A 15,035-nucleotide genomic window follows, 5' to 3' on the forward strand; every position below is an offset into this window, starting at 1 on the left:
AAAATTACTTGCAATTCTTAGAATTCAAGGTAGTAGTTGGGTTTTTTGTTTGTCTGTTTATTTGTTTATTTCCTCTGGGAAATATTTTACTTACTCTTCTCTCACATTCTGAGTTAGTTACAGCTAAACCAAGCGTAAAATTAAAAAATGAGATTCCAGTTTCAGAGGGAAAAAGCAAACGAACTTGAACACATTCTTCCTTGCTCACCATCTTCTCCACTAAGCTGAGAAAAAAGAAAAAAAAAATCAGTTTGAGTAAGTCCTAGTGGGTAATATGTGGAAAGGATTTCTGCTGAATGCGGCTTCCTTTTTAGGCTCTTCTTTGTTTGAGACCTATAAATAAGGGCATTTGATCTTGGTGCCAGAGAATGAGCTCAAAGTGATATTGTCAGAAATTGATGTCAGATTAACAGCTACACATCAATTTCTTGGTTGCCTGCTTGTCAAGATTAACTACCCAGCTTTTTCACATTAAGTTTTATGTATGTTCCTTCTAGCTCCAGACTTTGAAATAGTAAAGAATCCATTTGGGTAGTTGGTATATTTTTCTTTAAAAAGCTCAAAGCCAGGTCAAAGGATTGATTGTCTCGATCTGCAGTAGAGGACGATTCTGCTTTTCCAAGATTCTGCACTGATACAGCAAGAAACCGTGGGAAGCGTGAGATGTCTTTGCGGTGCTTATTAGTATCTATTTTTATGTCCTCCTGGAAAACTTGTGGGACAGAGGAATGGGTATCATGTTCTCCACAAGCCTTTCTGCCTTCCTCACCCATGTAGTTACTTATCTTTGTGTAGCCCACACATGGCATGGCCTGCAAATTCTGTTTGTCTCCATCATTCATATGAGATACAAAAGTGAAGCAAGTCGTGTCAATCCCACCTCCCAGGGAAAGTCGTGTTATATTCTGTGGACCTAAAGGAGAGGTGGAACTCCAGGGACATGGGCAGAAACAAGAAAGGAGGCCACCTCCATCCTTCCTATTATTGTTTTGGTAAGCTTGATAGAGGCTCTGCATAGGAGAGGGGACACTGGGGGCTTGAAGTATAGGACTGGCTCATGCAGCTGTTAGGGGATTCGTTGATCTTAGAAAGTGGGATTATTGTCTGTCATCACAGGGTGTGAAAAATGGCAGAAACTGGCTTTGGGTGAGAGATTCCAGAGAAGGACAAGAGAAATGGAAACAGACTGGGCTAGATGATGTTATACAGATTTTTGATGACCAAACTCAAATACCGCTTGGCGGCATTACTATGTTTTTCAAATAAACTTATATGATTTTATGACACGGCTGTTTCACACTTCCACTCTGTTCAAACCTCTGGTCCATTTTCCTCCCACGGAGGTGACCTCACCACCTACTTCTCTGAGAAATCAGATGGATCCCATCCCTTCCCCACTCAGGAGGGTTCTCTCCCCCCGTCAAAGATAAGTGCCTTGGGACATGCTCTGGGTGTCATCCCATCCCAGGTCAGCTCTTCTGTACCCCACTCCCCCAGTCTTCTCCTTCTTTCCTGGACTTTGACTGCCAACATGCCAACATTATTTTTACATTTTATTATTATTTAAAAACAAACTACCTTCCAGCTATTGCCTTATCTCGCTTCTGTTCATCATAGCCATGCTTTTCAAACAGTGTTCTTCCTACACTGTGAGCCCTCTTCCTCAGTTCCCAATTACCCACCCCCCCCCAACTCCAGTTGGCCTAGGCCCCCACTTCTCCATCAGATTTGTCCCTGGTAAGACTACAAAAGACCTCGGTGCTGCCCAACCCACTGCGTGTTTTTTAGTCCTCTTGTGATCAGACGTCCTGAGCAGCATTCAAGACAGGGGACAACCCTTTTTCTTCATACTTGCCCCTCCCCACCCTGCCCCTTGGCCCCTGGATGCCTCCTCTTGTGGTTTTCCTTCTCTTTTTCATACTCATTCTCTCTGACTTTTCCAACTGAGTTCCCTTTGCTTGTTCCTCTGCCTCTATAAAACCAGTTGTTAGAGTGTTTGATCTGAATCCTCTTCTCTTGTATCCTCACATTCTTATAGCCATGGCTCCCCAAGACCTGTAAACACTGGTGACAGTCGAGTGTATGTCTTTAGCTTATAAGACTTTCCTGAATTTCTGACTCATATCCTGTAGCCTAGCTGACATCTGCACTCAGACATTTCACAGCTACTGCCGACTCAACACTCCTAGCGAACTCTTGATCTTCTCCTTCCCCTTGTCTTCCACATGCACCACCCCCCCATCCTGTTCTTCCTCCAGTTTTCCCGGGCCAAGAGATGGCATCTCTAGCCACCTCTATGTACAAATGGCAACCCGGAAGTCGATCTTGACCCTTCTTTCTCCATCACTCTCGCATTAAGAGTTCTCAATTTCTTCAGCTGCTCTGCATCTCCACTAACAGCATTCTCTTCTAAACCATCAGAATCTCTTTTCCTTCCATTTCCACTTGCTTCCCTTTTGTTCATTCTCTTCACAGCAGCCAGAGCAATTTTTTAAAATATATAAATTACATCCTAGCACTCTGATTTGTGTTCCACCATATTTTATATAAATTTTATATATTTATATCGTGGGCCTTCATCACTTCCCCCCTCCTTCACCCGATGTGCATGGTGACCTTCTATTTGTTTAAAGAGCCATCCTCCCCCCGCCTCCTGCCAGATCTATTTCCTTGCAGATCTGTTTCCCACGCCTGGAATTCCCTTCCCATATTCCATATCTTGTCGGTTCTATCTTTCAGGGCTTAGATTCATTGTTAGCTTTTCAGAAAAGCCCTTTCAGACCCTTCCAGTTCTGATTATGTTCTCCCTGTTGTTCTTTGAGTCCTTGTACAAATCCCATTTCGTACTTCCCATGTTTGGGGCTTGTTAGATATGGCTTTCCCTCTCTAGCGTGTGAAATAGAGGAAGGCACTGCTATCCACTGTTTACCCAGCTCATAGCAAAGGCTAGAATACCACCCAGTATACTTCGGGAATATTGTCCTTGGATTTCCTGCAAACAGCAAGCCCAGGTGGAGCCTTAGCAGAAACACGGAGCCAGACACCTGCTCAAGAGCTACGTGCTGCCAAGTTCAGGCCATCTGGGATGGTGTGCTTCAGTGCACATGCCAGGGGGCTCGTCATCACACTGCCAGCCCAGCCAGAGCATAAGACAGAAGGAGGAAGTGGCCTTTGCCCTTTCGGGTCTCGTTTCCTTTTCCACACACCTGTTGCTGCTGTCAGATAGAAACTGTGGAATGAGACCACCAAGACCTGGAAAGATATCCCTGTCCGGCAAGCTCCGCTTCAGATGTCGGTAGCACATCCTGTAAGCCTGACTCTACTTTTTTGGAGACAAGGCCTAGAGCCATAGGAGGAAGGCTTACTAACACCTCAAATTTCAAGTACTGGCGTGAAATTACTGACATCGTTTCCTTGGCACGCGAGGCCAGTCTTTGGTGTTATTTCTCTTATGTGATTTGGGAACTATCATTCTATTTTTTACCCAGTGGTATAAATTAATATACAGGTGTCACTCACTTTTCCGATGTTCACGTTATGGCACCCCCCATTTACGAAAGAGCTCCAACAGCACCTGTTTTTCCTGAGAGAAATCCGAAGAGGATTTCCTCCTTTATGCAAAAAGGCGGTGAGGAGTGAACCTAGCGTTCAGCGTGACTCTAGCGCTCATCGTGTGTCTAGCGTTCAGCCTGAGTGTCGCGCTCAGGGGGAGTCTAGCGCTCAGTGTGTGTCTAGCGCTCAGCATAAGTCTAGTGCTCAGGGGGAGTCTAGCGCTCAGCGTGTGTCTAGCACTCAGCGTGTGTCTAGCGTTCAGCATGAGTCTAGCACTCAGCGTGTATCTAGCGCTCAGCAGGAGTCTAGCGCTCAGCATGAGTCTAGAGCTCAGCACGAGTCTAGCGCTCAGTGTGTGTCTAGCGCTCAGCATAAGTCTAGTGCTCAGGGGGAGTCTAGCGCTCAGCGTGTGTCTAGCACTCAGCGTGTGTCTAGCGTTCAGCATGAGTCTAGCACTCAGCGTGTATCTAGCGCTCAGCAGGAGTCTAGCGCTCAGCATGAGTCTAGAGCTCAGCACGAGTCTAGCGCTCAGTGTGTGTCTAGCGCTCAGCATAAGTCTAGTGCTCAGGGGGAGTCTAGCGCTCAGTGTGTGTCTAGCACTCAGCGTGTGTCTAGCGTTCAGCATGAGTCTAGCACTCAGGTGGAGTCTAGCACTCAGCGTGTATCTAGCGCTCAGCAGGAGTCTAGCGCTCAGCAGGAGTCTAGAGCTCAGCACGAGTCTAGCGCTCAGTGTGTGTCTAGCGCTCAGCATAAGTCTAGTGCTCAGGGGGAGTCTAGCGCTCAGCGTGTGTCTAGCACTCAGCGTGTGTCTAGCGTTCAGCATGAGTCTAGCACTCAGCGTGTATCTAGCGCTCAGCAGGAGTCTAGCGCTCAGCATGAGTCTAGAGCTCAGCACGAGTCTAGCGCTCAGTGTGTGTCTAGCGCTCAGCATAAGTCTAGTGCTCAGGGGGAGTCTAGCGCTCAGTGTGTGTCTAGCACTCAGCGTGTGTCTAGCGTTCAGCATGAGTCTAGCACTCAGGTGGAGTCTAGCACTCAGCGTGTATCAACCGCTCAGCAGGAGTCTAGCGCTCAGCAGGAGTCTAGAGCTCAGCACGAGTCTAGCGCTCAGTGTGTGTCTAGCGCTCAGCATAAGTCTAGTGCTCAGGGGGAGTCTAGCGCTCAGTGTGTGTCTAGCACTCAGCGTGTGTCTAGCGTTCAGCATGAGTCTAGCACTCAGGTGGAGTCTAGCACTCAGCGTGTATCTAGCGCTCAGCAGGAGTCTAGCGCTCAGCATGAGTCTAGAGCTCAGCACGAGTCTAGCGCTCAGTGTGTGTCTAGCGCTCAGCATAAGTCTAGTGCTCAGGGGGAGTCTAGCGCTCAGTGTGTGTCTAGCACTCAGCGTGTGTCTAGCGTTCAGCATGAGTCTAGCACTCAGGTGGAGTCTAGCACTCAGCGTGTATCAACCGCTCAGCAGGAGTCTAGCGCTCAGCAGGAGTCTAGAGCTCAGCACGAGTCTAGCGCTCAGTGTGTGTCTAGCGCTCAGCATAAGTCTAGTGCTCAGGGGGAGTCTAGCGCTCAGTGTGTGTCTAGCACTCAGCGTGTGTCTAGCGTTCAGCATGAGTCTAGCACTCAGGTGGAGTCTAGCACTCAGCGTGTATCTAGCGCTCAGCAGGAGTCTAGCGCTCAGCATGAGTCTAGAGCTCAGCACGAGTCTAGCGCTCAGTGTGTGTCTAGCGCTCAGCATAAGTCTAGTGCTCAGGGGGAGTCTAGCGCTCAGTGTGTGTCTAGCACTCAGCGTGTGTCTAGCGTTCAGCATGAGTCTAGCACTCAGGTGGAGTCTAGCACTCAGCGTGTATCTAGCGCTCAGCAGGAGTCTAGCGCTCAGCAGGAGTCTAGAGCTCAGCACGAGTCTAGCGCTCAGTGTGTGTCTAGCGCTCAGCATAAGTCTAGTGCTCAGGGGGAGTCTAGCGCTCAGCGTGTGTCTAGCACTCAGCGTGTGTCTAGCGTTCAGCATGAGTCTAGCACTCAGCGTGTATCTAGCGCTCAGCAGGAGTCTAGCGCTCAGCATGAGTCTAGAGCTCAGCACGAGTCTAGCGCTCAGTGTGTGTCTAGCGCTCAGCATAAGTCTAGTGCTCAGGGGGAGTCTAGCGCTCAGTGTGTGTCTAGCACTCAGCGTGTGTCTAGCGTTCAGCATGAGTCTAGCACTCAGGTGGAGTCTAGCACTCAGCGTGTATCTAGCGCTCAGCAGGAGTCTAGCGCTCAGCAGGAGTCTAGAGCTCAGCACGAGTCTAGCGCTCAGTGTGTGTCTAGCGCTCAGCATAAGTCTAGTGCTCAGGGGGAGTCTAGCGCTCAGTGTGTGTCTAGCACTCAGCGTGTGTCTAGCGTTCAGCATGAGTCTAGCACTCAGGTGGAGTCTAGCACTCAGCGTGTATCTAGCGCTCAGCAGGAGTCTAGCGCTCAGCAGGAGTCTAGAGCTCAGCACGAGTCTAGCGCTCAGTGTGTGTCTAGCGCTCAGCATAAGTCTAGTGCTCAGGGGGAGTCTAGCGCTCAGCGGTTGTCTAGCGCTCAGCGTGAGTCTAGCGCTCAATGTGAGTCTAGCACTCAGCATACGTCTAGAGTTCAGCCCGAGTCTAGCGCTCAGGGGTGGTCTGGTGCTCAGCCTCAGTCTAGCGCTCAACATGAGTCTAACGCTCAGCCTGAGTCTAGCGCTCAGAGTGAGTCTAACGCTCAGTGTGTGTGTTGCCACGAGCGCACCCTTGCACCCCCCAGCATCCAGAGTGGCGCCACCCAGCTCCCTCCCTGGAAACTACAGCAGCATCTCTGCATCCTACAGCCACAGCTTCCTTCCAACCGTGTGTGTGAGCATCTGTGCTTCAATCGCCATTTACTGGGTGCATCTGTTAGATAAGCAAGATGTGTCCTAAGGTATCAGAAAAGCCTAAGAGAGTTATTTTGGGGGCCTGGGAAGGTTTAAAATTTTTTCCATATAGATTAATGGTCTGCTTCTTCGCTTTACACCATTTTGGCTTAGGAAACGTTTCATAGGAGTGCTCTACTTTCAGATACAGGGGAGAACCTGTATGTTATAGATGACTGCTATTTATTATATGTTACCATCTAAAATATAAAGAGCATGAAATACAGACAACATATAAAATATAGACAATGTATTCAATTGTATATTTATTGAACATTTTTGCAGTGGCTCCCTGAGCTGACTTTTCTCTGCCCTTATGGGTTCCGCAGCCAAAAGCATCAAGAAGCCCATTTCCATGTGCCTCTGAGCTAAGTGCTCAGACAATAGCCACATCACAAATAGAGTCTCTATGAACATGGGTAAACCCTGAACAAATACAAGTATCTGACTCCAACGTAAGTCCAGAGAGGATATTTATTTGATGAAGCAGTAAGCCAAGAGGCCGTAGTGTTTTCTTGGGGCAAGTAAAAGGAGGGAGAATTGTTCACCTCTGCCCTAGTGAATGGATTCGGTTTAATGAGCTTGGCGGCAGAGCGGAGAAGCCACCGGGACCATGAAGTTCAGTGCTGGCAGAGCCTGGTTGTGGACTTGGCTTCCCTTCTTACCGCTGCCCCAACCCCACGGCCAAGCCCAGCTGGGGCCACTGCTGAGCAGATGTGTGCACACCTGCATTTGTTTAGGTAGGTTTTCCTTCTGTCTTTGCCTTGTTCTGACCGCAGTAAGAATTCCAGACAAAAAATAGTTTCCCAATTGCCTCTACTTTATTATAGAGGAATTTCAATTTCCTCTATGATGATTATCAGTGTCTCATCTCTGCTTCTTTGGCATACAAAAATCTATAGTCAGTTTTACTGAAATTCAGTAAAATGGTTAAGGAAGGGCTCCGCGTTCGTGGTCTTGTCGCAGTCTTTCCATTACCCAGACGCTCATCGTAAAGCTCACTCTTTGTTTTAGGATCTGTCCTTTCACAGATGAATTATGGCATTTGTTGCCATCCTGGCCTGTCTTTGTTTATAACTAACCAGGCTTAAAGGTGCGAATGGAAGCTTAAATCACTCTATGCCATATATAACTCGTGCCACAGTGAAATCTTGTTACTTGACTAATTTTCCTACACGAAGCATGTATCATTGTATCTAAAATGGTTACATTTTATCCCCCATTATTATCTTGCCAAAGTACCTGTTACTTCCTCTCCGTCCTTCCTTTAGAGCCAGGGGGAAGACAGCCTGGCCCAGAATTCCTCAGCAAAGTGTTAATGCTTCTGGAGTGCAGAGCATTTGCCAAGTCACAGGCAGTATTCAAAAGGGACCCAGCCCTTCCCGTGCCTCTTTCTTACATTTCAAAGTTAGCTAGAGGAAGTGGAAGAGTATTGTGGGATTTGGGGATTCAGTCAACAGGATTCCAGATTAGGGTTCTTTTTTTCTGGTGGTTGTTTGATTATAGAAATCCCTAGTGTTCCAATTGTCCAGTTTTTTCTACGCTAACCACCAATCAATTGTGTAATTAAAATGTCAAAGCTAAAGGAAAAAAAAATCTGGGGAAAGAAGTATAAGGATGTGGCTCTGTAGAGGCAGGCAGAAAATGAGTTCTCAGCTTTCCAGCATTCGTTGACACAAGTCTATAATCTTTTCTCTGCAATTCTAAAATCTGAAAAGTTTGGGGTGGGGGGATCATTTTGTAAGATTAGCACCAAAACTTGTTTGGTTGTGAAACCTGACTTTGACTGATATTCACACTTAATGCAAATATTCATAAGTAGCTGCAGAAATAGAAACGTGTTTGATTATAGGTACTGGCCCAGACCTTACTGGAAATGCCTTTTAATATATGCTCTATGAACTGCGTTACCTCTATAAAATACAGAATATTCTGAAATCTGGAACACATCTGGCCTTAAGAATTTCAGGTAAGTGATTTTGGATCTAAAACAATTGCCTAATCTGTGAACCCATGAGGATGCCTACCTCCCAAGCCACAGGGTTTAGGAACTGAAAGGAAAAGTATTCTCAGGGTATATGGAAAGGACTTTGGATCGACAGAAATGATGGCTTAGGTACTATGAATTTAAACCCATCACTGTATCAACTCCAAACCTAACCTAAGTACTTAGTGTGTGCTGGGTTCTGTGCTAAACACTTTGGGAATTAGGAAGATGGACCTTAAGTTTTTTTTGTTTTGTTTTGTTTTGTTTTTTAAAGATTTTATTTATTTGACAGAGAGAGACACAGCGAGAGAAGGAACACAAGCAGAGGGAGGGGGAGAGGAAGAAGCAGGCTTCTCCTGCACAGGGAGCCCAATGTGGGGCTCGATCCCAGAATTCTGGGATCATGACCCGAGCCGAAGGCAGATGCCCAACAACTGAGCCACCCAGGTGCCCCGGACCTTAAGTTTTAAGAGACTCTTTATTAAGCTAATAGAGTTGCTAGATTTAGCAAATAAATAAATAAATCAAGAAATCCTATATACATCTCATCCCATATATATATATTTACATATTATATTTGAATTTCAGATAAACAGAATAAATTTTGGTGTAATTATGCCCTAGGCATTATTTGGGACATACTTACATTAAAAGATCATTTGTCATTCATCTGAAATTCAAATTTAACTGAATGTCTTCTATTTAATCTGGCAGCCCCACAAGCTAATAAAGTAAGCATCTTTTCAGAGTAACTTTGAACCAGCTGATTACCAAATATTACTTAGATGTGGTAAAATTATGTCTTCATTGGGATTCAAGAATTTTCCTTGTAATATTGAAATTCAAATAGAACCAGCAAATTAAAAAAAAGAACCAGCAAGTTAAATTTCAGTTCCTTCCTTCAAGAATACAACTCAAAAGAGAGAAACTTATATTACTGTCTTCTAACCACATTTCCAGCCCAAATAAGTGGTTTTATGATAAGCTTTAAATTATTTAGTTCATTAAAGATTATTGGTAATTCTTGTGTACGAGTTCAAGTTATTTAGAGTAAACTCATCCACGCTCCTGATCATTTGTCTGACTAGAAGAGTCATTTTGCATCTGAACTTGAAATGCATCATTCCTCTCTGAATGTGCATTGGATATTGTAATCTCATAGTACATTTTTTGTTTGGTTTACTTGAGGCATTTAATTTGAATGTAAAAAACTGTACAATTGGGGTGTCACTTGTAAAAGGACCTTTTATACTATGAAGTGAAGACACTAAGCCAAATGTTTGAAGAGCACTCTTTGGTGCCTTGTGTATTAATGTCCCATGTCTTCATTTAAAAAAGCGAATTGTTGTTAACTGCCTTTGCCTCTCACATCATCCTGGGGGGCTCATTCAGGGTTTCCCAACCTGGCTGTGTATGAGAAAACATGGAGGGATTTTTAAAATACTCATACCCTATTTTGCTCCTGAATGTCTGACTGTGTGGAGACTTGGAAAATAGTATATTTAAAAGCTCACCCAGGTTTTTCTAATGTGCAGTCCGGGCTAAGAACCACAGAGCTAACTGGACCGTACTTTGTGAGGACAATGATCAGGCTCCCTCTTTTCTCTACTTATAGTCCCTTTATAAATATTTACTGAGTGAGTGAATAAACAATTCACCATGGAAGCGAATAGAAGCCTGATTTTATATACTGATTTCTGCTTTAATTTGCTTTGAATAATGTACCTTTGGTCATATATACACGTTAGGAACATCAGTCTTAAACGTAAAAAAAGGGCAATGAATTTGTGACCCAGGTGGATTTGCCAGTACATGAAGACAAATCAATGCAAGAGCAGTGCTAACAGAAGCAGCCATGTCTCTAGTGAAGTCACATTCTGTGCTTGGTTTTATAAATGCCCCCTTGTGCATCTGGATTTTCCTGGAGTGTTCCAATTCCTTGTCATTCTTATTTTTTCAATAAACTTAAATTTGTTCAATTTGTTACAAATTTATTAAATTTACTCATTAAAATTTAATAAATTTATTGAAGATTTAATTTAAATTTTATTTAATTTAAAATTCATTACAATTCACTTAAATACACTTGTTTCTTGAAAATAGATTCATGAATCCTAAAAAAAAAAAAGTTAAGCTCTCTGCCAATTTGGTGTTTAGAAAATATTGCTGTGCCTATAATAATTAGAATAGGTGAGTTAACCAGTTTAAATCTGGGGGAAGGAAATAACAGCTAGTTTTCATATTTTGCATGTCCAAAAGTAAGAATCCCTGAACCCTTACATGCCATCTAATTTGTCCATATACTTGTCTTGGCTGTATAAATCCCTTTGCTGGGATTCATGAATCTATTTTCAAGAAACAAGTGTATTTAAGTGAATTGTAATGAATTTTAAGTTAAATAACTTTTAAATTAAATTTTCAATAAATTTATTAAATTTTAATGAGTAAATTTAATAAACTTATAACAAATTGAACAAATTTAAGTTTATTACTTTGCTGTAGAAGGTGATATTTTCAGCTCTAATTAACTAGTTGCCTAGAGCTAATTTTCCCTTGAAAACTTTCTGGGCAATAAATAGAAAGTAGGAATATTAATTTCTTTCTGGCTTGAGTTGGCCACCTTTTGGCTGGCACGGAGTGATATCACCTCTCTGGTCCTCCGTGAGTGATGGCTAGGCCCACCTGTCACTGGTCCTTTCATCCTTGCCCTTTACTTCCTTTGCCCTCACTTTGGCCCCACTAAGCTTTTGCTCTGAGACCTAAGCCGTGCTCATAGCATTACCGGTAAACCAGAGAAGCTAAAGAAGGTTCTGATGGTGCCTGCTTGCATAATTCTTCTCACTGTCCCCTTGTATGGAATTGCAAAACATTTTGAGCACCTCAGAAGGAAGGCAGTATGTAAACATAAGGTACTTTTTATTTGTTATCTGTGCTTATTAGTAGTAATACAAAATGGGGAGCATCAGAGGAATAGTTTGGTTATTTCTTCAGATTTGAGACCTCTGTTTCAGGCCAGTGCCTTTCCATATGATCAAATATCATATCAATGTTTTCTGTCAAATGTAACTTTAAATTTTACAGTTTTGCACATTTGGTATTTAAGGGGATTGGATAGTTTTTCTTTCTTTCTTTCTTTCTTTCTTTTTTCTTTCTTTTTTTAGCTTTCTTCTTAGAACTAGAATTGCTGCAAAATCCAGTGATACAGTATCTAGAAACAGAACTCTTTTTGGACAAAATTCTTTTGCTGTGTAAATAGGGCAATCTTTGATCCACACGCAGAAGAAATAACACCTTTTCTTATCCAAAGGATGATTGTATTCTGTATTGCTGGCTGTATTAAAGAGAAAAAATGATTCATTCTGAAACTAAAGACTGAGTCTGAGTGGTCCCCATATATTCAGCTTTTCTGTGAATGAACATGTGATAATCCCTCACTCTGTGAGCCAGGCCATTGCCCCTCTCTACCTCCTGCACTGTGGTTCTGCACAGGGCTCACACTTGCCATTAAAGACGGAGGAAACTTTCTGGATAGTCTGCAAAAGTTTCAGTTGCGGAAACATTTTTATCTTTATTTTTTTTTTTGATTTTATTTATTCATTTGAGAGAGAGACAGAGACAGAGAGAGAGCACGAGCAGGGAGAAGCAGAGGGAGAAGCATGTGGACTCCCTGCTGAGCAGGCAGCCTGAGGACTCAAGGGCTCAGGGCTCCATCTCAGGACCTGGAGATCATGAGCCAAGACGAAGGCAGACGCTTAACCATCTGAGCCAGCCAGGCACCCCTGCAGAAACGTTTTTAGATTGATATATGAAGTAGGATTCTCAGTTTTATGACTTCCGGATTTAATCATTTTGAGAGGGAAAAAATGCACTTCTAAACCTAACTAAATACATATTTCTAAAATGCCCTTGACATTTGAAAATTTTCCACCAAAAATGGACACCTAAGTGAATTGGTATAGGTATTTATGTCCTAGTTTTAGACTTAAACCATAGCCTCTTTTATAAAGAATCTAAAGATATGTTTAAACGGGAAATCATGGCCATTTGGATGAAGAAATTATAGTAAATATAATTTTATAGGACTATTTGAGAGCTGCATCCTTTAAAAAAATCCTTCTGTGATCAAGCTTAGAAGCCAGTTTTATTGCTATCTGCACTTAGAGTGAATGAAGCAAGGAGAGTAAGGTCGTGGTCACTGTGCTTACTGAAGGTCAAATCGTGGTGGTGCTTCATGAAGCGCTTCTTTTTTTTTTTTTTAAGATTTTATTTATCCATTTGAGAGAGTAAGAGAGAGAATGAGCAGGGAAAGTGGCAGAGAGGGAGAAGCAGACTCCCTGTTGAGCAGGGAGCCCAACCCCAGGACCCTGCGATCATGACCTGAACCGAAGGCAGACGCTTAACCTACTGAGCCACCCAGGCGCCCCTCATGAAGAGCTTGTGTGTAGGCTGCTGACAGAGTAACACCAGGGGAGAATCAGGTCTAAAATTTACTTCAAGGCTTCAGAGCATCATAAAGGAAACACAGGTTGTGCAGACAAGCACTAAACAGGTTGAAGTATTGTTTCTTGATTTAAAAGGTGACACTGTTACAGGATTTGCCTGATAGACCCCGGAGAATGTCCAAGGTCCCTGGAGTGTGTGACTGGGGAAGGAGTCAGTGTTATCTCCTCCTTTCTCTTCTATTTTCTGACACCTGGGTGTTCTCCTCTCCTTTTTTCCACAGTCCATGTTTCAAGTATTTTTCATGTCAGTCAATGTAGAGAAGTCTTCATCTCCACAGTAAATGTCACGTGTCGGTGTATCCAAACGGTGTGATATGCCTCCCCTCGCTGCTTTGTCAACCTTGCCTTCTTCCCTGCTCTCTCAGCCTTGGAATCAGATTTTCTAATTGCTTAAGCTTTGAAGTTTGCCAAATAGCTAGACCTATTTCAGGTGACCGGGGTGTCGACTAGTGTACCTGGCATGCTTCTGGTCTGAGAACAAAATTACAATAATTTCCAAAGCTTGCTGAACAAATGCCTTGAGCAAATTGGACCACAACCTTACTTGAGGTAAATGTCTGCTTTCCTTTGCCTGCTTCTCTGCCCAGGGACTCTTTGCAAGGCTATCTTATAAATTTGGTTGGCATTTCTTTTGTCCTTTGTTCTCCATGGACCAGCTTCTTCTGCTTTAAACATGGTGGCAGGAAGGGGGGAAGGAAGAAAGGATGGGGGTCATTGCCAGTACCTGGTGACGTGGACCGTGTTTTGAAAATGCAGAAATAGGGTCCCCTTGTCTTTTCTTCCACTTACACCCCCTTATCTTAGTCACTAACTAGGTATGTTTCTACATGCATAGGATATCTAGTTTGTGTGTGTGTGTGTGTGTGTGTTGATGTTATCCTTGGGAAATGTTCACTAACGCCTGCTTTGGGTGTGAAGGTAATTTCTATTCTTCTATTTTCTGATTTCTGAACTTCAGGAGAAGGTAAAGCTTGATGCTGAGAGGGAAAAACTAGAGAGGCTTCAGGAGCTTTACTCCGAGCAGAAGACCCAGCTGGACAATTGTCCTGAGTCCATGAGGGAGCAATTACAGCAACAACTGAAGAGGGTCAGTAGCAAACAGGAATGTGCCAGTCGTCTTTTGTTTTTCGGTGTTTTTTCAATGAAGTTCCACTTACCTATGACTTACTACTTCACACAGCATAAATTTGCATAAGTTCTGGTCTTTAGATACTTTTTAAATAGAAATATGCATGCTGACAGTATATATTATTTCATGCTAATAAGTTAAACAATTCCTTGTTAGAATCCTTCACTCATTTATAATGCAAAAAAACCAATTCTGGAGTCATTCTTTGTAACAAAAGAGAGTCATTCTTTGTGACATATAACCGACACCAAGATTGTAGCATTTAAATCAACTGACATCTTTCCCTGCATTCTCTGCTGCATCGTGAGTACTGTTTGCCCTTGGACCCTTGGATGTTTTTTGGTTTTTTTCTCTCAGCCTGATTTTATACTTGGCCCCCCAAATTATCCTATTCTCTGATTTGCTTCCCATCACCACCCACTGTGTTTCTTTTTCTTTCTGCCTCTTAGTGACACTGAACTTGTTAGCACAGCCACAGTGAACACCAAGACCCAAGATGCAGGGCAATGCCCTCTGCATCTTCTCAGACGAGCTTCATCATTTTTTAAAGCTTAACACAGCGTGGACTTTGTGGTGGGTTTTATTGGGTTATCCTCCAATTGTTGAAGTTGGCTGTGCTTAACATGGCCACGTGGGTCATCTGCTGAAATGAGGCTTCGAGGTGGAGAGTTTCACAAACACTGGCAAGACCACTTAATATTTCAGAGCCTCTTGACGACTAGGTCGTTTGCTCTGAACAGCAACCCAAATAACTGTGACCCTGGGGAACAGTCTTGGATCTCTAGAAGAGTCATGTCATAGTAACTTATGCTAAGTGACTAACAACTCATGATTCCATGTGACTAGAAAAGAAAGGCAAGTTTCATTCATGTTATTCTGTCAGGATCTTCTTGGGAGTGGGCAAGTCGAAACATCAGCTAAGGTAGCCCCACCCTTGGAAATGTTTAGGATGGCCTTTAATACAAAAAC

At 43.5% G+C, this 15,035-nt stretch overlaps 1 protein-coding gene across 17 annotated transcripts in view; it reads left to right on the forward strand.

The window, feature by feature from the left end:
• The window catches only part of PHLDB2 (pleckstrin homology like domain family B member 2), a 107,951-nt gene that overhangs the window by 49,290 nt on the left and 43,626 nt on the right, over positions 1-15,035 (forward strand). For 15 of the 17 annotated variants that reach the window (XM_064588493.1, XM_064588454.1, XM_064588642.1 and 12 more), the window contains exon 6: positions 13,896-14,024. The exons of the other annotated variants lie outside the window; for them this stretch is intronic. In XM_064588493.1, the coding sequence (XP_064444563.1) occupies positions 13,896-14,024 (129 nt within the window). The remainder of the gene's footprint in view (positions 1-13,895; positions 14,025-15,035) is intronic. 17 annotated transcript variants of the gene reach the window in all.

This window comes from Mirounga angustirostris, unplaced genomic scaffold (assembly GCF_029215605.1).
Source record: "Mirounga angustirostris isolate CCGP_5_RB_7025 unplaced genomic scaffold, mMirAng1.0.hap1 SCAF_1, whole genome shotgun sequence".
NCBI classification, from domain to species: domain Eukaryota; kingdom Metazoa; phylum Chordata; class Mammalia; order Carnivora; family Phocidae; genus Mirounga; species Mirounga angustirostris.